The sequence below is a fragment of the Tachypleus tridentatus genome, chromosome 10 (genome assembly GCF_004210375.1).
Source record: "Tachypleus tridentatus isolate NWPU-2018 chromosome 10, ASM421037v1, whole genome shotgun sequence".
NCBI classification, from domain to species: domain Eukaryota; kingdom Metazoa; phylum Arthropoda; class Merostomata; order Xiphosura; family Limulidae; genus Tachypleus; species Tachypleus tridentatus.
The window spans coordinates 127,138,818-127,166,316 of NC_134834.1; the positions used below are offsets into that span (position 1 = coordinate 127,138,818).

The 27,499-nt window shown below is 35.0% G+C and overlaps 1 protein-coding gene across 1 annotated transcript in view; it reads left to right on the plus strand.

The window, feature by feature from the left end:
• LOC143228491 (HHIP-like protein 2) overlaps positions 1-26,018 on the plus strand; it is a 69,050-nt gene extending 43,032 nt beyond the window's left edge. The window contains exons 2-8 of the mRNA XM_076459741.1: positions 2,052-2,154; positions 5,306-5,454; positions 6,168-6,317; positions 8,551-8,695; positions 11,690-11,823; positions 24,010-24,093; positions 25,704-26,018. Coding sequence (XP_076315856.1) covers positions 2,052-2,154; positions 5,306-5,454; positions 6,168-6,317; positions 8,551-8,695; positions 11,690-11,823; positions 24,010-24,093; positions 25,704-25,819 — 881 coding nt within the window. The 3' untranslated portion in view covers positions 25,820-26,018. The remainder of the gene's footprint in view (positions 1-2,051; positions 2,155-5,305; positions 5,455-6,167; positions 6,318-8,550; positions 8,696-11,689; positions 11,824-24,009; positions 24,094-25,703) is intronic.
• Positions 26,019-27,499: the final 1,481 nt, after the last annotated feature.

Below are 27,499 nucleotides of genomic sequence, written 5' to 3' on the forward strand. Positions count from 1 at the left end.
TTATTTTCAAAACAGAATTCAACAGTAATCAGTCATCCATGTTACTTATTTTCAACACAGAATTCAACAATAATCAGTCATCCACGTTACTTATTTTCAACATAGTAATCAACAGTAATCAGTCACCCATGTTACTTATTTTCAACATATTAATCAACAGTAATCAGTCATTCTCGTTACTTATTTTCAACACAGTATACAACAGTAATCAGTCATCCACGTTACTTATTTTCAAAACAGAATTCAACAGTAATCAGTCATCCACGTTACTTATTTTCAACACAGTATTCAACAGTAATCAGTCATCCATGTTACTTATTTTCAACATAGTATTCAACAGTAATCAGTCATCCTCGTTACTTATTTTCATTATTTTCAACACAGTATTCAACAGTAATCAGTCATCCACGTTACTTATTTTCAACACAGTATTCAACAGTAATCAGTCATCCATGTTACTTATTTTCAACACAGTAATCAACAGTAATCAGTCATCCACGTTTCTTATTTTCAACACAGTATTCAACAGTAATCAGTCATCCATGTTACTTATTTTCAACATATTAATCAACAGTAATCAGTCATCCACGTTACTTATTTTCAACACAGAATTCAACAGTAATCAGTCACCCATGTTACTTATTTTCAAAACAGAATTCAACAGTAATCAGTCTTCCACGTTACTTATTTTCAACACAGTAATCAACAGTAATCAGTCATCCTCGTTACTTATTTTCAACATAGTAATCAACAGTAATCAGTCATCCACGTTACTTATTTTCAAAACAGAATTCATCAGTAATCAGTCATCCACGTTACTTATTTTCAACACAGTATTCAACAGTAATCAGTCATCCACGTTACTTATTTTCAAAACAGAATTCAACAGTAATCAGTCTTCCACGTTACTTATTTTCAACACAGTATTCAACAGTAATCAGTCATCCACGTTACTTATTTTCAACACAGTAATCAACAGTAATCAGTCATCCACGTTACTTATTTTCAACATATTAATCAACAGTAATCAGTCACCCATGTTACTTATTTTCAACACAGTATTCAACAGTAATCAGTCATCCATGTTACTTATTTTCAACATAGTAATCAACAGTAATCAGTTATCTAAGTTACTTAATTTCAACACAGTATTCAATAGTAATCAGTCATCCACGTTATTTATTTTCAACACAGTAATCAGTCATCTATGTTATTTATTTTCAACACAGTATTCAACAGTAATCAGTCATCCATGTTACTTATTTTCATCACAGTATTTAACAATATAGTAATTTATTCATGTTACTAATTTACTTTTATAGTAAGCCCTTTATTTTGCTTATTTACGACACAGTAACTTAGTGGACCCAGCAGTTAGCCCGATGAGGCTTTGCTATAATAAAACACAGTAACAATAGCAGTGAATGGACAGGTATGTGAGATAAGTGGTAAATGATATATTCTTTATTTTAAATCACAAACCATTGATATTTTAAAGTTGAACATATCTGTCTTTTAACAAAAATGAACACATCTACATTTTAACAAGTTAATGATGGACTGATCTACATTTTAACAATTTAATGATGGACTAATCTACATTTTAACACGTTAATGATGGACTAATCTACATGATAACAAGTTAATGATGGACTAATCTATTTTTTAACAAGTTAATGTGGACTAATATATGTTTTATCAAGTTAATGATGGACTAATTTATGTTTTAACAAGTTAATGATGGACAAATCTACGTTTTAACAAGTTAACGATGGACCATTCTGTGTTTTAACAAGTAAATAATGGACTAATCTATGTTTTAACAAGTTAATGATGGACTAATCTATGTTTTAACAAGTTAATGATAGACTAATCTAAATTTTAACAAGTTAGAATTTAATATATTGGTTTCAACAAATTAAAACTGAATATGTCTGGGTGTTAACAATATGCTAAATTTAAACATTCGTATTTAACATGTTAAAACTGACCACATTCGTATTTAACAGGTTGATAAGACTTCAGAAGAGGTTGTTTTAGAAATTGAACAGCCAGGGCCTCGGCAAAATGGCGGTCAGGTGTTTTCGGAAAAGATGGATACTTGTATATAACTACAGGAGATGGAGGAGACAGAGCTAACAGCAGATTTGACAAGTATGTTTATTTAACATCCAGCCAAAGAGACATGTTTGACATACTTTCCAAATGCTCTCTCTTCTTAATTATGAGCAGATAACTTAATTCTTTATGATACTCAGGATTTCAACTGTCCACCAGCATGACCAAATTCACACTAGTTTCGTATCTGTGTAGTAGTTAAGCCCTTAACCTAATCCAAAATCTTCCATAAGATACGGTAGTGGCTGCACGTATTATGCAATACAATATTCGGTTTCTCAGCTCTATAAAGCCGTTTTCTCCATGGTTTTCGCGAGTTCTGTGAATAGAGGTGAATGAGGAAGGCTAAAAGAAATTACTTGACTTTGCTAGGTAACTAAGTACCTTTAACATGAACAGTCTCTATTTTTTATGTGCAACAAGAATGCAATTTGACTCACATTCAGAACTGCACGTCTTCGCGGCCGATCTATTGAGGATTAAGTCATTTTTTAAATTTAGAAGATTAATCGCATTTTACGAACTATTTTGACCTAGCCGTGTCTCATCAGTCACACAGTTGTGCGTGTGCATACTTACAACGCTAAAATTCGGGTTTCGACACCCGTGGTGGACACAATGCAGGTTAGCCCGATTTGTGGCCTTTGGAGCTTAATAATAAACAAACAAAAGAAACCAATCGAACCATCCATTTATCATTACAAAAGTTAAACAGATAGAACGATCACATTGTTTAGATAAGAAATTAATTTAACCTTATATATGTTTACAGATGACAACTGTAATATTCTCCTATGTAAAAAGTTGTAGATTTTCATTTCGTAACCAACAATCTACAGATAAAGAAAAACGCACTGTTAAGCTATTTACGACCTTAAGAAAGTTTGCCAGATAAATATATATTAACATAACTTTCCAATCACACACAGAAAGTTTAATACGTTTTTACTGTAAAGAAACTTATATTAGATAATCAATACAACTTGTAAGACAAAAATGAATGAAGACATTTCACATCCAGAATCTCAGCCCAAGTCCCGTTTTGTTTGGTTTTTTTTAAAGATAAAAGCCATTTTCATATTCAATAGGCCCAGCATGGCCAGGTGGTTAAGGCATTTGACTTGCAATCTGAGGATCGCGGGTTTGAATCCCCGTCACACCAAACATGCTCGGCCTTTCAGCCGTAGGGGCATTATAAACTTACGGACAATCCCACTATTTGTTGGTAAAAGAGTAGCCCAAGAGTTGGCGGTGGGTGGTGATGACTAGCTGCCTTCCCTCTAGTCTTACACTGCTAAATTAGGGACGGCTAGTGCAGATAGCTCTTGTGTAGCTTTGCGCGAAATTCAAACCAAACCATTCGAAACTCGTTATTATAACTAAATTACAGATCGCTTCTAAAGCTCTGCTTGTTGGTGTTATGTAATGCATGAGAAAAACAATATTTGTATTGTTTTTATCATATGTTTGATGAAGTGCTTTAGTCTTATTTTTAAATAGGGTTAACAGTATACCTATAATTACCTATTTGTTTGTTTTCTAACATATCTCGATACAGTTTATTTATCTGTTAACTATATCAACACTCTTCCAAATCTCAAGCTTGCTGGCATGAAAGATTTCTAGTTAACAGTTACTAAGCTTACTGAGGTTTTCAGTCGGGCAGAATTTCCCAAAAGTTTGTTATCCATATCACCCCTTTAATAAATATTTCTTGCGTCACCCCTCCATGTCTTTTTAAATTAATGAATTATATAATACGAGGATACACATTAATATACTGTATGGAGGGGGTAGATGAAAAATTGGCGTCCCTTAAAAATGTTGTTAATTTGTTATATCGTTTATTAGATAACAGAAACATCTGTAAAATTATATGTTTTTAGAATGCCCTCGACAAGGTCTGTTATTCGATCTCTGCAGTTGTGAAGTCATTTAAAGATATCTCAGAAATAAAAGAATTGACGTTATGGAATGGTCAGGTCAATCAATTATGAGCTGAGTTAAACCAATTAATGAAAGATGGCAAGCCAAACACGGAAGTTAAACCTTTTTGAAGTACTTAAAGACTGTTTGTTTGTTTTCGAATTTTGCGACAACATTACACGATGGCTATCTGCCATAGCCATTCTTAATTTAGCAGTGTAAGACTAGAGGGAAGGCAGATAGTCATTACCACCCACCGCCAGCTCTTGGGCTACTCTTTTACCACTGAACAATGAGATTGACCGTTACATTATAACGCCCCACGACTGAAAGGGCAAACATGTTTTGTGTGACGGTGATTCGAACCCGTGACCCTCAGATTACCAATCTAGCGCCTTAACAACCTAGCTATGCCAGGCCAGTACTCAAAGAAGGATGGCAGTCAATCACCCAGGAATATCTGTACAAACTCACTGAAAGCCATGTTGATGTAAAGCAGTACTAAAATTCAAGGGAATGTTGACTAAATATTAACTTGTGAAACTCGTTTGTGTTGTTTTGTGTTTCATTTTAACGTCTGATTATTGCAGAGAAACTTGATTGATAATTTGTAGGTTAACTGGAACAAGATAGAAAAACAGCTGCACTTGTTATAACAAAATGTAACGAAAATCATTAAAAGTTCAGGTACTTGAGAAAGCCAGTTTTAAAATTAGGATTTGAAATCATATTTGAACAGATCTCGTCCAGTGCGTTCTAAAAACATATAGTTTTACATATGTTTCTGTTATTTAATAACAGATATTCAGACGAACAACATTTTCAAAGGGGACCACCTTTTGTCCGCCCCATGTTGTAGTAATTTTGGTTTATTGTACTACTAAGTACCCCCGCCCCAACATAGCTCTAAAATAGCTCGCCTCACACTCTTGAAAACTCTGAGTTTTTAAAAGCCTGAAGACTTTTTAAGAAGCCTAATTGATCTAACTACTGGATCTAAGATTTCCAGCTAGCCGTGTTACACTGTTTGACACCTGTTTACAAACATGTTATTACAAAATATGACGCCAGTTTAGTTATTGTTCAGTTCATGTTGTTTGTAACTTTTATGAATCAAGTTTTTCCACTTAGTTCTGCAGTTACGAAGGTTAGTTTGTTAATATATATTTTTAATTATTTAATAGCATTTATAGCTAAACCAAAATTACTACTAAACGAACTCCATTTGTATCAAGTACTGAGTAATCATTTTTTGTTGAAGATTTTCGCTGTTAGGAAAGATACTTAGGATTAACGTCAGCCTCAGTTCCTCTTTCACCATACCAGAAAGCAACCCATTTATTAATAATGGCCGACCGGAAGTATTCGCTTATGGTTTCCGGAACCCCTGGCGGTGTGCAGTAGATAAAGGTACGTTATTATTAGTACGGGTTTTTATTTTTGTTTAAAATCCTAAGGTATTAAAAATGCTTGAAATTAAACATATGTGATAATGTTTAAAACTCTCAGGTCCACGATAGAAATATATAACTGTACAGTGAAAGAATACGAAGTGAATTAGGCATTATTTGTTGAAATAATAATAATCAGAACGTTTCACCTTTGCCTCAGTGTTAATATACACACACCTGTTTGATGTTAGAATAGTCGTTTTATTATTAAACTGCTTGTATTGTTCTGTTTCTCGAGTCTCTCGTAAGGTGCATCTAACAATGTATAAAATATTATAATTGTCTCATTATTGTATCAGTTAACTTTTCCCTCAGAACATTTCAGAAACAGTTGGATTGGAATGGATCCCTAGGTTGTTTTAACGAAAGACAATTAGAACTTATAAAAACAAACTAATGAAATAAAGTTGAATTGAAATGCAGTGATATAATTAGCCTTGGCAGGAAATATAGTGTTTTATTTACGTTGTCCTTACATTTGTACGCAGGCTCTAAGTCGAGAAAGATTTAAACACTATTTTCAGAGACAATTGTCATGTTTTATCCACTTTCTTAGATTCGTTTATAATTTAACAGTTTTCTATCTTACCAACGTATCTCGCTAATCAGAGTTTAACAGTAAGTTTCATTGCAAGAGTCGAAGCTATAAAACGATTTATTGATTTTTATTAGCATCGTATCAGAACCGTATAATTTGTGGAGACGTTGGTGAAGATGACAGAAATGAAGAAGAGATCAATATTATAGTTCCAGGAGGACGATACGGTTGGATAGATATTGAACACGCCCCCTGTCGGTCACTGAAGGAGTGCAAGAAAGTTGGTATGTTTTGTTATTGTAAGCACAGTTTAGTTTTTAATGATTATAATATCCTACTAATTAAGAAACTCTAGAATTATCAGAATATTAAATAATATCAAAAAATTGTGTGATACTAACGATAATAAACTGAAAAACAAAATACATTTTGTAAGTTTGAGACTGTAACCATAAATTAAAGACTAATATATATGTAAAAACGGCTGGTTTGTGTTGATAAAAATTTTATGTAGAGGAGCGAACAACGTTTCGACCTTTTCGGTCATCGTCAGGTTCACACACACAAAAGGAGACCGACTGTTTACAGATATAACTGCAGAATTTAAAGTTTGCGTATTATAAAAGTAGAGACGGCCTCAATCAAAATTATAATTATTTTTTAAGTAATTAAAAGTAAGTAAAATAGCAGATTATCACATATAGCGTAAGAAGTAAATTAGTATCACTATTAATTGATAAAAGGCTTATTTATATAAATATTTAGTATTTTCAACATTAAACGACATATATACTAAATGGACAGGTTAGATACCCCACCCACCCAAGATTTACTCATAACCAGCCATAATTTACAACTGCTAACCAGAGAGGTTGGCACGCGTCGCCTATAGGGCTACTGTTTTTTTTAAATGAAGGGATCAACTGTTACATCTATAACGCTCCACCAACTGAAAGTGCCTAACATGTTCAATGGCATATCGCGAACTTGAATCTTAGACTCACCAGTCCACAGCCTGACACAAAAAACACTGGGCTACATTAAGCCTAATTGAATAAGTAACTGTCAATGCAGCGTTTGACTTTCACTTCAGTCATCGTATACGTGATTGGTTAACTATTAGCGGTACTGTAGTTATTGAGGTCAGAACTACAAGAACAATAGAATATTACATCTTCAATTTTTGGATTACAGCGAAAGGCAGGAAAATTAAACACACAAACGAACATGACGTCGTTCTAGTATGCTCATGTTGGTATTTTCGACTCCTCATTACAGATCTGGCATGTTCTGGTGATTAGGGCACTCGACTCGCAATCTGTGGCTCACGGGTTAGACTTCCGTTCCCCAATGTGTTCGTCCTTTTAGCTGTTGAGGCGTTGTTGATAAAGTGTTAGCGGTAGGTGATGTTGACCAGCTGCGTTCCTTGTAGTCCATCACTTCAACATTTGGGACGGCTAACGCAGATAGCCTTTGAGTAACTTCGTTCAAAATTCAAGAAACAACCTGTTCAAAATACGTTTCTATGCTACAAACTCAACATTCTTGTGATATTGGTAAAATTGTTATGTTTTTAAACAAATGTTATTGTTTTTTACATTTAAATGATTGTGAGATTTTTTCTTCAATTTTTAAACAATACATCAGGTCAAAATTAATCTAATTTTTCACACATTAAGCAATACATAAGAGCTACTCTGAATTGCTTTAGTACTTAAATTAATACTCATTGTTGAAAAAAAATGAGTAGACCAGGCCTGGCCTACTAGTTGATGTGCCTGACTATTTATGACTCGCTATCAGTTGGTGTTTGTTTAATTTCACATAAAGCTATTCGACGGCTATCTACACCAGACGTCCCTAATCTAGAAGTTGTATACTAAAGTAAAGGCAGCCATCCAATAAAACCCATCGCCAATTCTCGGGCTAATCTAATCTAATATGGAGACTGACCATCGCATTATAATGCCTCATAGCTGAAAGATTGAACATGTTAGTGAGAGGATTCGAGCCTGTGATTTGCATATTGCGAGTCGATCGTCCTAATCACCAGGTCATTCAAGCTTTAAAAGCTTGTTCGTTTTCGTGTAAAGATACCAACAGACTATCTATCCTCCATGGGGAATCGAACCCCGAATTTTAGCGTTGTAAATGTGTAAGCTCACTTTAGACGCACTAGGGAACTCAGTTACCGTAATAACGAGTTCCGAAGTTTGGAGCTGTGGACATGCTATAAGAGTGACAGTCAAATCCTACTATTCGGTTAGACAGGAGTAGACCAAGGTCTGTTAATGGGCGTTGTTGAATAGCTGTCTTCACTCTCTTCAACCTTTCAAAAGTTAGACGGTTAATGTGGTAGCCATCGAGTAGTTTTGGACGAAATTCTTAACGAAGTCAAATCACAACTTGATCTGTAAACAACATATTATAAACTAATTAACTCATTTCTTTATTTGTAGCAACTGCTAATTGTGTAAACTTCCCATTCACACGACTGTCAAACATTTTCTGATTTAGAAAACCTGTTGCAAGAGGAAGATCAGCTACCAATTCATATTTACTCCTTGCCAAAAGGTCAAGCCGTCGTAGGGGGCGTTGTGTACCGAGGTACCAATATAAGGTCGCTCCAGGGCCTTTATGTTTACGGAGATTTCGTTCATGGGTAAGGCAAGGATATATTTTTATTATAAACCATGAAAATATTTGTGTTTCCAGTCAGTGTAGAAAAGTTTCGTTTCAGGTGTTAGTCACTTAAAAATCTTCCCTCTTTTTAACTTTGTTACGTCAGATACGAAACTTTTCATTGTACTAACCTTTTTGTTTTAAGAGCAAAATCACATTAGGCTATCTGCTATGTTCACCATGGAGACTCGAACTCTGGACTATAACGTTGTATGTCTTTAGACCTACTGAGAGGTGAACTAATCTGATTGGCCCAGCATGGCCAGGTGATAAGGCGATCGACTCGTAATCTGTGGGTCGCGGGTTCGAATCCCTCACACCAAACATGCTTGCCCTTTAGCCGTGGGGACGTTATAATGTCAAGGTCAATCTCACAGCATAATGAAAGTAGTTTATTAATTACTTTACTTACAAAGAATGTTGCAGTAGTACATTTTCTGAAATGACAAATTTTAGAATTTTACTGGAATTGTAGAGCCAATCACAAAGGTCTACAAGTTGAGAGCCATCATAGTTAACTGTTTTATCGCGGATTTGTGATGTTGCAGGGGAAACATCCGGGTATTTAAAGTTGAAGCCACAGAATTATCGGATGTAGGCCTATTGTTCTGACACAAATTCTTCTTGTCTGCGTTTTTAAAAATTTTATCCAAGCGAAGTTGTTTTATGTGCTTTAAGCTTTCTCTGTGTAATTTTTCGTACAACAAATGACGATCTATTAGCCCTTGTTCCGTCACGTTGTTTTAGAACACTGATTAATTCATCCGTCAACTTAAGTAACTTGTCAACAGTAAGTTTGTTTTATTTTCATTGTTTTAATCAGGATTCAGAATAATAGCCATAATTTCAGAATCAGTATAATGATTAACAGCAAGTATTTCTTTGTCAAAATTCGTCCACTCCACCAATCTAGCGGTCGGGAATTTCATGTGCGCTCACGTAATTTTGTTCGACAAAAGGAACTACAGGATGATAGTTGCCAGAAAATCGATGGTGTACCTGTATTAATAATTCAATTAAAATATTTTTTCAGTTATTAAAATCCGTTAAAGAATTTTTTGTACAATTAAACGTTAAATTGTAAGTAATTGATGATAAAATATCAAACGTAACACAAAACCTGTAACTAATAAGATAGGCTTAGGCCACACAAGAGTTCAGAAGACGCGACATAAAGTTTTTCAACATTCGAAAGTAGATTACATTTATGAGATAGTTAGAGACTTGGAAGTGGATCCGAAGTTAGAGTGTGTATTAGTCAGTGTATGTTATCACGGTTACATTTTACAAGGGTGCTCGACAAGTAATCTGAGGGTCACGGGTTTGAATCTCCATCACACCAAACATGCTCGCCCTTTCAGCTGTGAGAGCGTTACAATGATCGGTCAATCCCACTATCCGTTGGTGAAAACGTTGGCAGTGGGTGATGATGACCCAGTCTTACAGTGCTAAATTAGGGACGGCTAGCGCAAATAGACCTCATGTAGCTTTGTACGAAATTCAAAAGCAAACAGATTACTCTGGTAAAACGTCGCTTAACTAATAAAGGATATACATAAATGCCAGATATAAATCAGTATGAATTCCAAGCTATATTATGAACCAGCTGTTTATCTTATCTACGTAAACAGATGCATCAGTTGCAGAAAGAGAAACAAACTACGAGAAGGTTCATGTTATCTTCATTAAAGGCAGGAAATAAGTCCTATGAAAAGGAAATAAAAGGCCATTGGCGGAACTTTTATGGGAAGGAAGCTGAGGAGAAATTCAGATAAATAGGTGGCTGAATCATGGTTCCTGACCATAACCATTTCACAGGTAGTGTTGATTTTGGACTGAAAAACAATGGAGTTGACTAATAGGGCAAAAAAACACACAAAAAAACCACTTGCTAAACAAGCATGTAGAGCTATTTAGATCTTCGAAAACATACTAAACTGTGTAAAAAGGTGATATTCTTGATCAAAACGTTAGTCGTCTGATGCTGAAAGGGAGACAACTGGCTTCGCTTCTGCTTCTGATAGATCTTATCTGACCCAGTCTTCCCTGAACAACCAACGTTGTCTGTCTATCGTGTGGAGTATCGAGAATATCCATCCTACGACTTCAACGTAACTAATTAGTTGAATAGCGAATTATGGACTGATGCAAAATACAATGTTAAGTAGAACTGATAAAGTAAATAATGTCTGAACGTATTTCATGTGATGTAGCAATAGATAATCGTTTGTTGTATTAAAAGATTTGACGGAAGTTAGTAAAGGTTTACTGAATGAACAGTTACGCTCACAGACGAATATTTTATTAGTTTTAGTATCAAAACTTTTCAAAATGTAGCCGAGTATCTTAGTAAATTGAATTAAAATTTGTGTTTTTGAATATCGGTTGTCCTCGAGTTAGTGATTCCCGTTGATTTTAATAAATTTATTTGTAAGTAGTGTTAAAGTCGAACCCAAACGTCTTGCATACTTTTCCCAATGTTGTGGGTATCCTAGGGTAAACTTAACGTTATGCGCCCTCTAGTTTAAACCTAAGTTGAAACATTAAAACTATAACTTAGAACACGAACAATCGCATTTTTAATATTAGCAGTCAAGTAGAAAATGTGCAGTATGTCTAAGAAAGTATAATATTTTTTAAAGTTAATTAGGTGTGTTATCCCCCCCCCCATATTTGTTGTTTTCTCTTAGCAATTTCAGAAACTATCAACTAATATTTGGCTGGCCTAGTCTGTGCTTTACCGGCTTGTTATTAGGTTACCACATAAGCACAGCGGTTTGCTGTGTATGGTAAAACTCTAGTTGAGGCGTAATGTGAGGATTGTCCTTCTCATGTTTCTGTGGTAGTGAGCACGAACACAATTAGTCCAGTGGAGTCATACAAGTATAATAATAAGAAACAAGTTTGTGATATGTTTTAAACTTGATTGATCCGGATTTGAAATGGTGTATTTAAAAATTTTAATTGCTTTTAGATCGCTACATTACTTAAAGGAAGAGAACAAGGAATGGACAGCAGGAAATCTTTGTGTGAGAGAAAAGAATAACAAACACTGTAACAAGAGTTTCTCTCAGAAGTTTATATTAGGCTTAGAGGCTGATAGAAATGGTAAGAAAGTTATTTGTCGCTTGTTTCAAAACTGAATATGCTCACTAATAACAGCTAAAATAATAAAATTTTATGTTTAACGTTTTGTGTGCTCGTTTCTTAAACATATTTCGATTACCTTGTTAAGCCAATGTATATATTTATATTTTAGTTGACTTCTGACTTGTAGTTTTTGTACACATAACATCAACCTACATTTCAACTTCATTTCTAAAGTGATGTGTGACAGTACTATATTGACCAACTATAATATACACACGTTATAGCTACTAGTCTGTCACAACACAGAAGCATTTTTATTCAAATAAGTTCATGCAAATGTTTTAAAATTCGGTACAAGTTTTCTGTACTTAAATTTTCCAGGTCCCATCTGCAAATGTGTAAACTTAGGCCTTACGCTGTCAAAACAGACCGCTTGAAGAGACGCAACTTTTCTGGACAGTGCACAGAATAAACATTTAATTCATTTTCTTTTCTCACAACGTTGTCTGGCTTACTTAAAATGTGTGGTTGTTGGTAGGCGCACAGCAGTCATTACTTCCCAGTTTTGACAATAACATCAGTCCACTGAAGTGTATGTGTTGAGTTCTAAGAATTATTAGCCAGGGCTGAACTTGTGTATAGTTATAATCATAGATATCACTTTCAGGTAAGAATTTTCTTCCTTAAGTCAGAGGACTCATTGAAAGAAGTATATTCTTGGCCTCAGTTGTTATTTTATAAGCCAATAAGAACTTTAAAGATCATATGTCATTGTTTATATTGTTAAAAGTATTTTCGTTTTCTTCTAGTAAAAGAGTTGTTTTAGTTGTACTGGAATTGATAGTGATTCAATAACTATTTGTATCCATATTCCCTGAATATCCAATTTTACCTGAGGACAATACATATCTAATTGCAGCCCCAGATGGGTAAAAAGAAAAATACCTTAAAGAGATTAATAATTTATTGGTTCTTTACTGATGTCAACTGAGAAAAAGAATTGCCTATTCATATATAATGTCGCTCGGAACGAACTTTATAAAAGCTTTTCAAGTTTTAAGTTAATCACTGTTGGTATGAAGGTTTCAGTCGTTAGACTAAACATTGCTAAAGGTGAAAACTTGCGTCTTTACAGCCCTAGGATCAGGTAGCAGAACTAGTGTAGTGTACTATATGTACTCACTTCTTTCATGAAACAACAAACCCCAAAACAGTAGAAGCTGACTTAGTATAACTGTTTTCTATAACGTCCACAAGACAAGTGTCATGTTTGATCAGATGTTCAACTTCAATTTACTCTTCCATATCAAATAACTGGCAATGTAGAGAACAAGCTGAGATGAAATTAGTTAAGTGATGTACAATAAGTTGAATCAACTATGCCTCAGAGAAACTTGTGTATAACTAAAGTCCAGAAGTAATACATATTAAATTGTTTGTTCTGACAGAGCATGAGATAAATATTCCTAGCGTCAAACTTTAACTTTAAAAACACAATGTTTCAAAATTTACGAAGCTGCCACCAAACATAAGACATGTGAACACAGTTGTATTCAATAAGAAAATTATATAAGAATGAATTTTCATGCAATGCTATCTGCACATATCCATTCTTAGTTTAGAATCGATAAAGTAGAAGGAAGACAGTTAGCAATCTGCACATATTCATTCTTAGTTTAGAACTGATAGAGTAGAAGGAAGACAGTTACCAATCTGCACATATTCATTCATAGTTTAGAACTGATAGAGTATAAGGAAGACAGCTAGCAATCTGCACATATTCATTCTTAGTTTAGAACTGATAGAGTATAAGGAAGGCAGCTAGCTATCTGCACATACCCATTCTTAGTTTAGAACTGATAGAGTATAAGGAAGACAGTTAGCTATCTGCACATATTCATTCTTAGTTTAGCACTGATAGAGTATAAGGAAGACAGCTAGCAATCTGCACATATCCATTCTTAGGTTAGCACTGATAGAGTAGAAGGAAGACAGTTAGCAATCTGCACATACCCATTCTTAGTTTAGAACTGATAGAGTAGAAGGAAGACAGCAATCTGCACATATCCATTCTTAGTGTAGAACTGATAGAGTATAAGGAAGACAGCAATCTGCACATATCCATTCTTAGTGTAGAACTGATAGAGTAGAAGGAAGACAGCTAGCTATCGGCACATATTCATTCATAGTTTAGAACTGATAGAGTATAAGGAAGACAGCTAGCTATCTGCACATATCCATTCTTAGTTTAGAACTGATAGAGTAGAAGGAAGACAGCAATCTGCACATATCCATTCTTAGTGTAGAACTGATAGAGTAGAAGGAAGACAGCTAGCTATCGGCACATATTCATTCATAGTTTAGAACTGATAGAGTATAAGGAAGACAGCTAGCTATCTGCACATATCCATTCTTAGATTAGCACTGATAGAGTAGAAGGAAGACAGCTAGCTATCTGCACATATCCATTCTTAGTTTAGAACTGATAGAGTAGAAGGAAGACAGCTAGCTATCTGCACATATCCATTCTTAGTTTAGAACTGATAGAGTAGAAGGAAGACAGCTAGCTATCTGCACATATCCATTTTAGTTTAGAACTGATAAGAGTATAAGGAAGACAGCTAGCAATCTGCACATATCCATTCTTAGTTTAGAACTGATAGAGTAGAAGGAAGACAGCAATCTGCACATATCCATTCTTAGTGTAGAACTGATAGAGTAGAAGGAAGACAGCTAGCTATCTGCACATATCCATTCTTAGTTTAGAACTGATAGAGTAGAAGGAAGACAGCTAGCTATCTGCACATACCCATTCTTAGTTTAGAACTGATAGAGTAGAAGGAAGACAGCAATCTGCACATATCCATTCTTAGTGTAGAACTGATAGAGTATAAGGAAGACAGCAATCTGCACATATCCATTCTTAGTGTAGAACTGATAGAGTAGAAGGAAGACAGCTAGCTATCGGCACATATTCATTCATAGTTTAGAACTGATAGAGTATAAGGAAGACAGCTAGCTATCTGCACATATCCATTCTTAGTTTAGAACTGATAGAGTAGAAGGAAGACAGCAATCTGCACATATCCATTCTTAGTGTAGAACTGATAGAGTAGAAGGAAGACAGCTAGCTATCGCACATATTCATTCATAGTTTAGAACTGATAGAGTATAAGGAAGACAGCTAGCTATCTGCACATATCCATTCTTAGATTAGCACTGATAGAGTAGAAGGAAGACAGCTAGCTATCTGCACATATCCATTCTTAGTTTAGAACTGATAGAGTAGAAGGAAGACAGCTAGCTATCTGCACATATCCATTCTTAGTTTAGAACTGATAGAGTAGAAGGAAGACAGCTAGCTATCTGCACATATCCATTTTAGTTTAGAACTGATAGAGTATAAGGAAGACAGCTAGCAATCTGCACATATCCATTCTTAGTTTAGAACTGATAGAGTAGAAGGAAGACAGCAATCTGCACATATCCATTCTTAGTGTAGAACTGATAGAGTAGAAGGAAGACAGCTAGCTATCGGCACATATTCATTCATAGTTTAGAACTGATAGAGTATAAGGAAGACAGCTAGCTATCTGCACATATCCATTCTTAGATTAGCACTGATAGAGTAGAAGGAAGACAGCTAGCTATCTGCACATATCCATTCTTAGTTTAGAACTGATAGAGTAGAAGGAAGACAGCTAGCTATCTGCACATATCCATTCTTAGTTTAGAACTGATAGAGTAGAAGGAAGACAGCTAGCTATCTGCACATATCCATTTTTAGTTTAGAACTGATAAGAGTATAAGGAAGACAGCTAGCAATCTGCACATATCCATTCTTAGTTTAGAACTGATAGAGTAGAAGGAAGACAGCAATCTGCACATATCCATTCTTAGTGTAGAACTGATAGAGTAGAAGGAAGACAGCTAGCTATCTGCACATATCCATTCTTAGTTTAGAACTGATAGAGTAGAAGGAAGACAGCTAGCTATCTGCACATACCCATTCTTAGTTTAGAACTGATAGAGTAGAAGGAAGACAGCAATCTGCACATATCCATTCTTAGTGTAGAACTGATAGAGTATAAGGAAGACAGCAATCTGCACATATCCATTCTTAGTGTAGAACTGATAGAGTAGAAGGAAGACAGCTAGCTATCGGCACATATTCATTCATAGTTTAGAACTGATAGAGTATAAGGAAGACAGCTAGCTATCTGCACATATCCATTCTTAGTTTAGAACTGATAGAGTAGAAGGAAGACAGCAATCTGCACATATCCATTCTTAGTGTAGAACTGATAGAGTAGAAGGAAGACAGCTAGCTATCGGCACATATTCATTCATAGTTTAGAACTGATAGAGTATAAGGAAGACAGCTAGCTATCTGCACATATCCATTCTTAGATTAGCACTGATAGAGTAGAAGGAAGACAGCTAGCTATCTGCACATATCCATTCTTAGTTTAGAACTGATAGAGTAGAAGGAAGACAGCTAGCTATCTGCACATATCCATTCTTAGTTTAGAACTGATAGAGTAGAAGGAAGACAGCTAGCTATCTGCACATATCCATTTTAGTTTAGAACTGATAGAGTATAAGGAAGACAGCTAGCAATCTGCACATATCCATTCTTAGTTTAGAACTGATAGAGTAGAAGGAAGACAGCAATCTGCACATATCCATTCTTAGTGTAGAACTGATAGAGTAGAAGGAAGACAGCTAGCTATCTGCACATATCCATTCTTAGTTTAGAACTGATAGAGTAGAAGGAAGACAGCTAGCTATCTGCACATATCCATTCTTAGTTTAGAACTGATAGAGTAGAAGGAAGACAGCTAGCTATCTGCACATATCCATTTTAGTTTAGAACTAATAGAGTATAAGGAAGACAGCTAGCAATCTGCACATATCCATTCTTAGTTTAGAACTGATAGAGTAGAAGGAAGACAGCAATCTGCACATATCCATTCTTAGTGTAGAACTGATAGAGTAGAAGGAAGACAGCTAGCTATCTGCACATATTCATTCATAGTTTAGAACTGATAGAGTATAAGGAAGACAGCTAGCTATCTGCACATATCCATTCTTAGTTTAGAACTGATAGAGTATAAGGAAGACAGCTAGCAATCTGCACATATTCATTCATAGTTTAGAACTGATAGAGTATAAGGAAGACAGCTAGCAATCTGCACATATTCATTCTTAGTTTAGAACTGATAGAGTAGAAGGAAGACAGCTAGCTATCTGCACATGCCCATTCTTAGTTTAGAACTGATAGAGTATAAGGAAGACAGCAATCTGCACATATCCATTCTTAGTGTAGAACTGATAGAGTAGAAGGAAGACAGCTAGCTATCGGCACATATTCATTCATAGTTTAGAACTGATAGAGTATAAGGAAGACAGCTAGCTATCTGCACATATCCATTCTTAGTTTAGAACTGATAGAGTAGAAGGAAGACAGCAATCTGCACATATCCATTCTTAGTGTAGAACTGATAGAGTAGAAGGAAGACAGCTAGCTATCTGCACATATCCATTCTTAGTTTAGAACTGATAGAGTAGAAGGAAGACAGCTAGCTATCTGCACATATCCATTTTAGTTTAGAACTGATAGAGTATAAGGAAGACAGCTAGCAATCTGCACATATCCATTCTTAGTTTAGAACTGATAGAGTATAAGGAAGACAGCAATCTGCACATATCCATTCTTAGTGTAGAACTGATAGAGTAGAAGGAAGACAGCTAGCTATCGGCACATATTCATTCATAGTTTAGAACTGATAGAGTATAAGGAAGACAGCTAGCTATCTGCACATATCCATTCTTAGATTAGCACTGATAGAGTAGAAGGAAGACAGCTAGCTATCTGCACATATCCATTCTTAGTTTAGAACTGATAGAGTAGAAGGAAGACAGCTAGCTATCTGCACATATCCATTCTTAGTTTAGAACTGATAGAGTAGAAGGGAAGACAGCTAGCTATCTGCACATATCCATTTTAGTTTAGAACTGATAGAGTATAAGGAAGACAGCTAGCAATCTGCACATATCCATTCTTAGTTTAGAACTGATAGAGTAGAAGGAAGACAGCAATCTGCACATATCCATTCTTAGTGTAGAACTGATAGAGTAGAAGGAAGACAGCTAGCTATCTCCACATATTCATTCATAGTTTAGAACTGATAGAGTATAAGGAAGACAGCTAGCTATCTGCACATATCCATTCTTAGTTTAGCACTGATAGAGTAGAAGGAAGACAGCTAGCTATCTGCACATATCCATTCTTAGTTTAGAACTGATAGAGTAGAAGGAAGACAGCTAGCTATCTGCACATATCCATTCTTAGTTTAGAACTGATAGAGTAGAAGGAAGACAGCTAGCTATCTGCACATATCCATTTTTAGTTTAGAACTGATAGAGTAGAAGGAAGACAGCTAGCTATCTGCACATATCCATTCTTAGTTTAGCACTGATAGAGTAGAAGGAAGACAGCTAGCAATCTGCACATATCCATTCATAGTTTAGCACTGATAGAGTATAAGGAAGACAGCTAGCAATCTGCACATATCCATTTTTAGTTTAGAACTCATAGAGTATAAGGAAGACAGCTAGCAATCTGCACATATTCATTCTTAGTTTAGAACTGATAGAGTAGAAGGAAGACAGTTAGCTATCTGCACATATCCATTCTTAGTTTAGAACTGATAGAGTATAAGGAAGACAGCTAGCTATCTGCACATGCCCATTCTTAGTTTAGAACTGATAGAGTATAAGGAAGACAGCAATCTGCACATATCCATTCTTAGTGTAGAACTGATAGAGTAGAAGGAAGACAGCTAGCTATCGGCACATATTCATTCATAGTTTAGAACTGATAGAGTATAAGGAAGACAGCTAGCTATCTGCACATATCCATTCTTAGATTAGCACTGATAGAGTAGAAGGAAGACAGCTAGCTATCTGCACATATCCATTCTTAGTTTAGAACTGATAGAGTAGAAGGAAGACAGCTAGCTATCTGCACATATCCATTCTTAGTTTAGAACTGATAGAGTAGAAGGAAGACAGCTAGCTATCTGCACATATCCATTTTAGTTTAGAACTGATAGAGTATAAGGAAGACAGCTAGCAATCTGCACATATCCATTCTTAGTTTAGAACTGATAGAGTAGAAGGAAGACAGCAATCTGCACATATCCATTCTTAGTGTAGAACTGATAGAGTAGAAGGAAGACAGCTAGCTATCTCCACATATTCATTCATAGTTTAGAACTGATAGAGTATAAGGAAGACAGCTAGCTATCTGCACATATCCATTCTTAGTTTAGCACTGATAGAGTAGAAGGAAGACAGCTAGCTATCTGCACATATCCATTCTTAGTTTAGAACTGATAGAGTAGAAGGAAGACAGCTAGCTATCTGCACATATCCATTCTTAGTTTAGAACTGATAGAGTAGAAGGAAGACAGCTAGCTATCTGCACATATCCATTTTTAGTTTAGAACTGATAGAGTAGAAGGAAGACAGCTAGCTATCTGCACATATCCATTCTTAGTTTAGCACTGATAGAGTAGAAGGAAGACAGCTAGCAATCTGCACATATCCATTTTTAGTTTAGAACTCATAGAGTATAAGGAAGACAGCTAGCAATCTGCACATATTCATTCTTAGTTTAGAACTGATAGAGTAGAAGGAAGACAGCTAGCTATCTGCACATATCCATTCTTAGTTTAGCACTGATAGAGTAGAAGGAAGACAGCTAGCAATCTGCACATATCCATTTTTAGTTTAGAACTCATAGAGTATAAGGAAGACAGCTAGCAATCTGCACATATTCATTCTTAGTTTAGAACTGATAGAGTAGAAGGAAGACAGTTAGCTATCTGCACATATCCATTCTTAGTTTAGAACTGATAGAGTAGAAGGAAGACAGCTAGCTATCTGCACATATCCATTTTTAGTTTAGAACTGATAGAGTAGATGGAAGACAGCTAGCTATATGCATATATCCATTCTTAGTTTAGCACTGATAGAGTAGAAGGAAGACAGCTAGCTATCTGCACATATTCATTTTTAGTTTAGCACTGATAGTGTAGAAGGAAGACAGTTAGCAATCTGCACATATCCATTCTTAGTTTAGAACTGATAGAGTAGAAGGAAGACAGTTAGCTATCTGCACATATCCATTCTTAGTTTAGAACTGATAGAGTAGAAGGAAGACAGCTAGCTATCGGCACATATTCATTCATAGTTTAGAACTGATAGAGTATAAGGAAGACAGCTAGCTATCTGCACATATCCATTTTTAGTTTAGCACTGATAGAGTAGAAGGAAGACAGTTAGCAATCTGCACATATCCATTCGTAGTTTAGAACTGATAGAGTATAAGGAAGAGAGCTAGCAATCTGCACATATCCATTCTTAGTTTCAAAACAATACAGTAGAAGGAAGACAGCTAGTCACAGTACCAACTTTTTGTTTGATGGAATAGTACAAATTGACCCTAACTCTTATAGTACACCTATGATCTCACAGTTCTAGGATGCTATCTACTAGGCTAAGCCTGCAATGTTTAGCAACAACTGGAAATGAAATGTGAGGTCACAATTTGTAACAGTTGGAGGAGAAAGAGAAGACATGATATGAAGATGAAATAAACAAAGATTCTTTACTGACAAAGGATTGTATGAAGCAGTAGGGTTAAGACACTGTTGTGAATGATTCTTTACTGACAAAGGATTGTATGAAGCAGTAGGGTTAAGACACTGTTGTGAATGATTCTTTACTGACAAAGGATTGTAGGAAGCAGTAGGGTTAAGACACTGTTGTGAATGATTCTTTACTGACAAAGGATTGTAGGAAGCAGTAGGGTTAAGACACTGTTGTGAATGATTCTTTACTGACAAAGGATTGTATGAAGCAGTAGGGTTAAGACACTGTTGTGAATGATTCTTTACTGACAAAGGATTGTATGAAGCAGTAGGGTTAAGACACTGTTGTGAATGATTCTTTACTGACAAAGGATTGTATGAAGCAGTAGGGTTAAGACACTGTTGTGAATGATTCTTTACTGACAAAGGATTGTATGAAGCAGTAGGGTTAAGACACTGTTGTGAATGATTCTTTACCGACAAAGGATTGTATGAAGCAGTAGGGTTAAGACACTGTTGTGAATGATTCTTTACTGACAAAGGATTGTAGGAAGCAGTAGGGTTAAGACACTGTTGTGAATGATTCTTTACTGACAAAGGATTGTATGAAGCAGTAGGGTTAAGACACTGTTGTGAATGATTCTTTACTGACAAAGGATTGTATGAAGCAGTAGGGTTAAGACACTGTTGTGAATGATTCTTTACTGACAAAGGATTGTAGGAAGCAGTAGGGTTAAGACACTGTTGTGAATGATTCTTTACTGACAAAGGATTGTAGGAAGCAGTAGGGTTAAGACACTGTTGTGAATGATTCTTTACTGACAAAGGATTGTATGAAGCAGTAGGGTTAAGACACTGTTGTGAATGATTCTTTACTGACAAAGGATTGTATGAAGCAGTAGGGTTAAGACACTGTTGTGAATGATTCTTTACTGACAAAGGATTGTAGGAAGCAGTAGGGTTAAGACACTGTTGTGAATGATTCTTTACTGACAAAGGATTGTAGGAAGCAGTAGGGTTAAGACACTGTTGTGAATGATTCTTTACTGACAAAGGATTGTAGGAAGCAGTAGGGTTAAGACACTGTTGTGAATGATTCTTTACTGACAAAGGATTGTATGAAGCAGTAGGGTTAAGACACTGTTGTGAATGATTCTTTACCGACAAAGGATTGTAGGAAGCAGTAGGGTTAAGACACTGTTGTGAATGATTCTTTACTGACAAAGGATTGTAGGAAGCAGTAGGGTTAAGACACTGTTGTGAATGATTCTTTACTGACAAAGGATTGTATGAAGCAGTAGGGTTAAGACACTGTTGTGAATGATTCTTTACTGACAAAGGATTGTATGAAGCAGTAGGGTTAAGACACTGTTGTGAATGATTCTTTACTGACAAAGGATTGTATGAAGCAGTAGGGTTAAGACACTGTTGTGAATGATTCTTTACTGACAAAGGATTGTATGAAGCAGTAGGGTTAAGACACTGTTGTGAATGATTCTTTACTGACAAAGGATTGTATGAAGCAGTAGGGTTAAGACACTGTTGTGAATGATTCTTTACTGACAAAGGATTGTATGAAGCAGTAGGGTTAAGACACTGTTGTGAATGATTCTTTACTGACAAAGGATTGTATGAAGCAGTAGGGTTAAGACACTGTTGTGAATGATTCTTTACTGACAAAGGATTGTATGAAGCAGTAGGGTTAAGACACTGTTGTGAATGATTCTTTACTGACAAAGGATTGTATGAAGCAGTAGGGTTAAGACACTGTTGTGAATGATTCTTTACTGACAAAGGATTGTATGAAGCAGTAGGGTTAAGACACTGTTGTGAATGATTCTTTACTGACAAAGGATTGTATGAAGCAGTAGGGTTAAGACACTGTTGTGAATGGTTGAAACATAAAATAATTCTTTGTTTGAACGGAACACTGTGCAACACATGTCATTGGCAAATCTCTTTTTTTTTTTTTCTTTGCCAAACATAATAGTATTAAAAAGTTGTATCTTTCTCATGGAGGTTATCATTGTTTTTATTAAGTCCTGAATAAAAGAGAAACTTTATGATACGTTTCACCAGTATGCTTTGTTGAGGACCCATATGACACATTTCACCAGTACACTTTGTTGAATACCTGTACGACACATTTCATCAGCATGCTTTGTTAAGGAGCTGTATGACACATTTCATCAGTACACTTTGTTGAAGACCTGTACGACACATTTCATCAGCATGCTTTGTTAAGGAACTGTATGACACATTTCACCAGTACACTTTGTTGAAGACCCGTACGACACATTTCATCAGTACACTTTGTTGAAGACCCGTACGACACATTTCATCAGCATGCTTTGTTAAGGAGCTGTATGACACATTTCATCAGTACACTTTGTTGAAGACCCGTACGACACATTTCATCAGCATGCTTTGTTAAGGAGCTGTATGACACATTTCATCAGTACACTTTGTTGAATACCCGTACTACACACTTCACCAGCATGCTTTGTTAAGGAGCTGTATGACACATTTCACCAGTACACTTTGTTGAATACCCGTACGACACATTTCATCAGCATGCTTTGTTAAGGAGCTGTATGACACATTTCATCAGTACTTTGTTGAATACCCGTACTACACACTTCACCAGCATGCTTTGTTAAGGAGCTGTATGACACATTTCATCAGTACACTTTGTTGAACACCCGTACGACACATTTCATTAGCATGCTTTGTTAAGGAGCTGTATGACACATTTCATCAGTACACTTTGTTGAAGACCCGTACGACACATTTCATCAGCAAGTTTTGTTAAGGAGCTGTGTGACACATTTCATCAGTACACTTTGTTGAAGACCCGTACGACAGATTTCATCACCATGCTTTGTTAAGGAGCTGTATGACACATTTCATCAGTACACTTTGTTGAATACCCGTACTACACACTTCACCAGCATGCTTTGTTAAGGAGCTGTATGACACATTTCACCAGTACACTTTGTTGAATACCCGTACGACACATTTCATCAGCATGCTTTGTTAAGGAGCTGTATGACACATTTCATCAGTACACTTTGTTGAAGACCAACGACACATTTCATCAGCATGTTTTGTTAAGGAGCTGTATGACACATTTCACCAGCATGCTTTGTTAAGGAGCTGTATGACACATTTCATCAGTACACTTTGTTGAAGACCCGAACGACACATTTCATCAGCATGTTTTGTTAAGGAGCTGTATGACACATTTCATCAGCATGCTTTGTTAAGGAGCTGTATGACACATTTCATCAGTACACTTTGTTGAAGACCCGAACGACACATTTCATCAGCATGTTTTGTTAAGGAGCTGTATGACACATTTCATCAGCATGCTTTGTTAAGGAGCTGTATGACACATTTTATCAGTACACTTTGTTGAAGGCCCGTATGACACATTTCATCAGTATGCTTTGCCTGTAGTTTTAATTCTCTGCACAATGCTTTTTTCAAATTATTATATTTACTAACTGTATGTATGTTACAAAACATTTAATTTTTTTGATAGGTGAAATTCTGGTATTGACTACATCAGATCTGAGGAACAATGTGAGCTCAGGAAAAATATACAGACTACAAGCAAATCCTATGAGTAAGTTATCACCATAAGGATATACAGATTACATGCTATAACAATTACATTTTGACTAGTAATTCTTTTTTAAGCATATAAACAACGTGTACAAAATGTTTTTTACAAAACTTTAAGAATCTAAGAATTATATTAGTTTTTAAAGTTTAGCAGTATACTACAGACATTTCAAGAGACTTAAAAACTTGGTAAAATTCTTCAATAACCTTGAACTGATTTTATTAACAAACAAAATTGAGAATAGATTCCAGCACAGTGAATAAATCTTAAAATAATTGGATACATAGAAATTAATATCTTAATTATCAAAATATTTTTCTTCCTATTATTGCTAGGGTGATAATTACTTATGTTTTAGTCAAACTATGATGATTATTTTCAGAGATTGTTGGAAAATGTTATGAAAATTAATATATTTTTAGGTTTTTTTTCTTTCTCTGAATTACTGTTAATAGTTATTCATTACTTTTTAACATAACGTACTGAATGTATTTATTATACAGAGACTGAGTGCATTATATGAACTTGATATTTCGGGAGTGGTGACATTGATACAGTTAAGTTTCCATGTCTGGTTTCCACTGCATAATTCTCCATGTTAAAGCTTTCATGTCAAAAGATAACAGTGATTCCTGCACACTTGTCAGCATATAAGGATGACCATTTTTCCATCATCCATTTCAAGAGACCAATCAATCAGGAATCCATAGGGTGCTACATCTGATGACTTTACAGTATGCCTTTGTATGGAACATCAGCCATTACCTGTTGCATTCTTTTGCTGCTTGAGATATGCAACAGTTGTAAAGATGTTCTGCTGCTTGTGGATGACTTTTGCCACTGACCTTTGTGTTTGTGGATTCTCACTAATTTAAAGATACTCCATTTGCTTATCATGACTTCAGAAAGTTGCTGCTGGTCTTTTTGTGGAGAGTCCTAGCCAAACTTGATCCATTTTGGTAATCAGTGACCTAAGCCTATAATGTTTTTTTACACCAGAGAGGTTTATATATCCTTCCCCACAAGTGATCTACTTCTGGTGGGCTGACATTAATTATAAAATACAATAATTGAATTCTAATTTATTCCCTTCAACTATCACTTTATGTCAGACTGTGTTTGTCATGTGGCCTGCTGGTTCTATATTCAAAATTACTTGTCATGTAATATACACAATTTGTGTTAGTAAACATATCATTCAGTGACATTTGTTATACTAATTTTTTAGTTCTTTCATACTAACAAGTTCAAAATAATGTGCAAAAATACACTAGTGCCATGTTCAGGTATACGTGGTTTGATTACCTACAGTGCAATGTGTCAATTTACAAACTCAGATTTTTAGTCATATTAATTATAAATTTGTATACATTATTCTAAGTTAGGATAATCAAACAGAATCAAGATACAGGCTCGATTCACTAATTTTATTTAACCAATTGATTAATACTAATTTGTAGAGAGACTTTTTTGATGACAAAGATAAGTACTATTACTTAACAGTGAATGAAGACCTTAACATTCATACTTTATACAGTTAGACTAGGTTTTAAGAGTTTTTGTGTTATAATAAAAAAAAAGTGTGAAATTTCAGTTTTGATCTTTTCCAGGAGTTGATGATGATTGGAACCAAGGAGACTCGGTTTCCTCTTCACCGCTGTTTGTCTGTTGTGTGCTGGTTTGTTGTGTTTTGTCTAAGCTGTGGATCAAAGAACTTTCACTCTAAAGATACAGTTTTATACCAAACAAGTTTATTCTTTGGGTTGCTAGTCAAGTGTGTAATTATTATTATTTTTTAAATATGTGAGATTTCCATGTTTAAGTTCACATAATGTAATTTTTATGTTTCAATATGTACAGATGTTAATATCCACCCTTGTTGTGTAATCTAGAAGTAAATAAAATGTATAAGTTGTTTAAAATTACTTTTATTTAGCATGAGTTAACTACTGTTACCTGAAACCCAAATATAATAAACTGATCAAGACACTAAAAGGAAGGTAAAGACAACAGACATCAAAACAAATTTGTGGAATTTTATTGCTGTGTGTTTAAATTTCATCAACAAACATCTGGATAGATAATATATAATATATATAACATACCTGTTATTTAAAGAATCGTGTATATAAAGGAATGAACTTAGTTTTAAAATGTATCCCTGTTAAAATAAATACTGCTGCTTTTAAGAAAAGGCACTTAACTTAGTTGAAGGAAACAAAGACACTAATAAATACGTTATAAATTCAGTGTGTGAATACAATACTTTAAAACTCATGTTCCCCAGAAAAATATGACAAACAACGATGGATAAAACTTTGTTTTTATTCAATATTAACTAATGTTTGGTTTATCAATATCTAACCCATCTACTTAGATTTAAAACTACCTGTCACAATTTGTGCAACAAATTTATTTATGTTTCATTTCCTACCTGTTTAACTATTCTATAGCACAAATTGCTATTGACATATAACTTATTATCTTGTAAAAAAAACAGAACATAAACATACTGTGTACATGTAGAGATAAAACAGGCAATATGATTATGTGATGTTTTTTGTTCAGTAATTCATAAAGACAATGTTAAACCCTAAGAAACCAAGTAAATAAATGGCTTTACCATTTTCACTACTAAATGTAAATGTCTGGATATACTCTAAGGTTGTGTCAAAACTTCTGATAACCATTTTAACTAAAACTTCTATGCTTTTAACTGAAGGAAAATATAATGCTAGAGTGTAGTACAAGTTAAGCTATCATTACTTGTGTAGTTCTTAAAAACATTGTTAGAACTAATTCATGTCATTTCTACTCTTGAAAACTATCCAGGCAGCTCTAGTGAAGCATCTTGTTCTACCACTGGTAACATTCTACTAGACCTGAAACCAAGAGAAATGTTTGGTAATCGTACAACATACACAGTTACTGGAACCAATATCTGGATGTCAAATGTAATAAAATTAGTAGAGAATGAACTGACTTGTTCTTATCTGTATTAAACTAAACAATGACTTGGGTTTTGAGGTTTCTCAAAGAATCTTTTACAGAGAGAACTATAGATGGATTATAAGTGTTAAGATCAGGGTGTGTCCAAAACGTTTTCAAAAGAGAAAAATAAAATCCTGTACTAATGAGGTATAAGACAATTTTTAAAGTAATATATAATTTTTGGAAATCTCAGAAGTTAACCACTAAACATGATGGTAGTACACTCTTGGGATCTTATCTGAAATCAGTCTAAAATATTACAAGAATCTGATAGAAACAAATCAGAGATTAAATGTACAACCAAAAACTGCAAAAAGTATCTACAGAAATGTGTGTATAAATTACTCTTTAATTTTTTATAAAGACTGCTTCAGTTCTCACAATTTTTGATTTATACAGGTGTGGAGAAAACAAT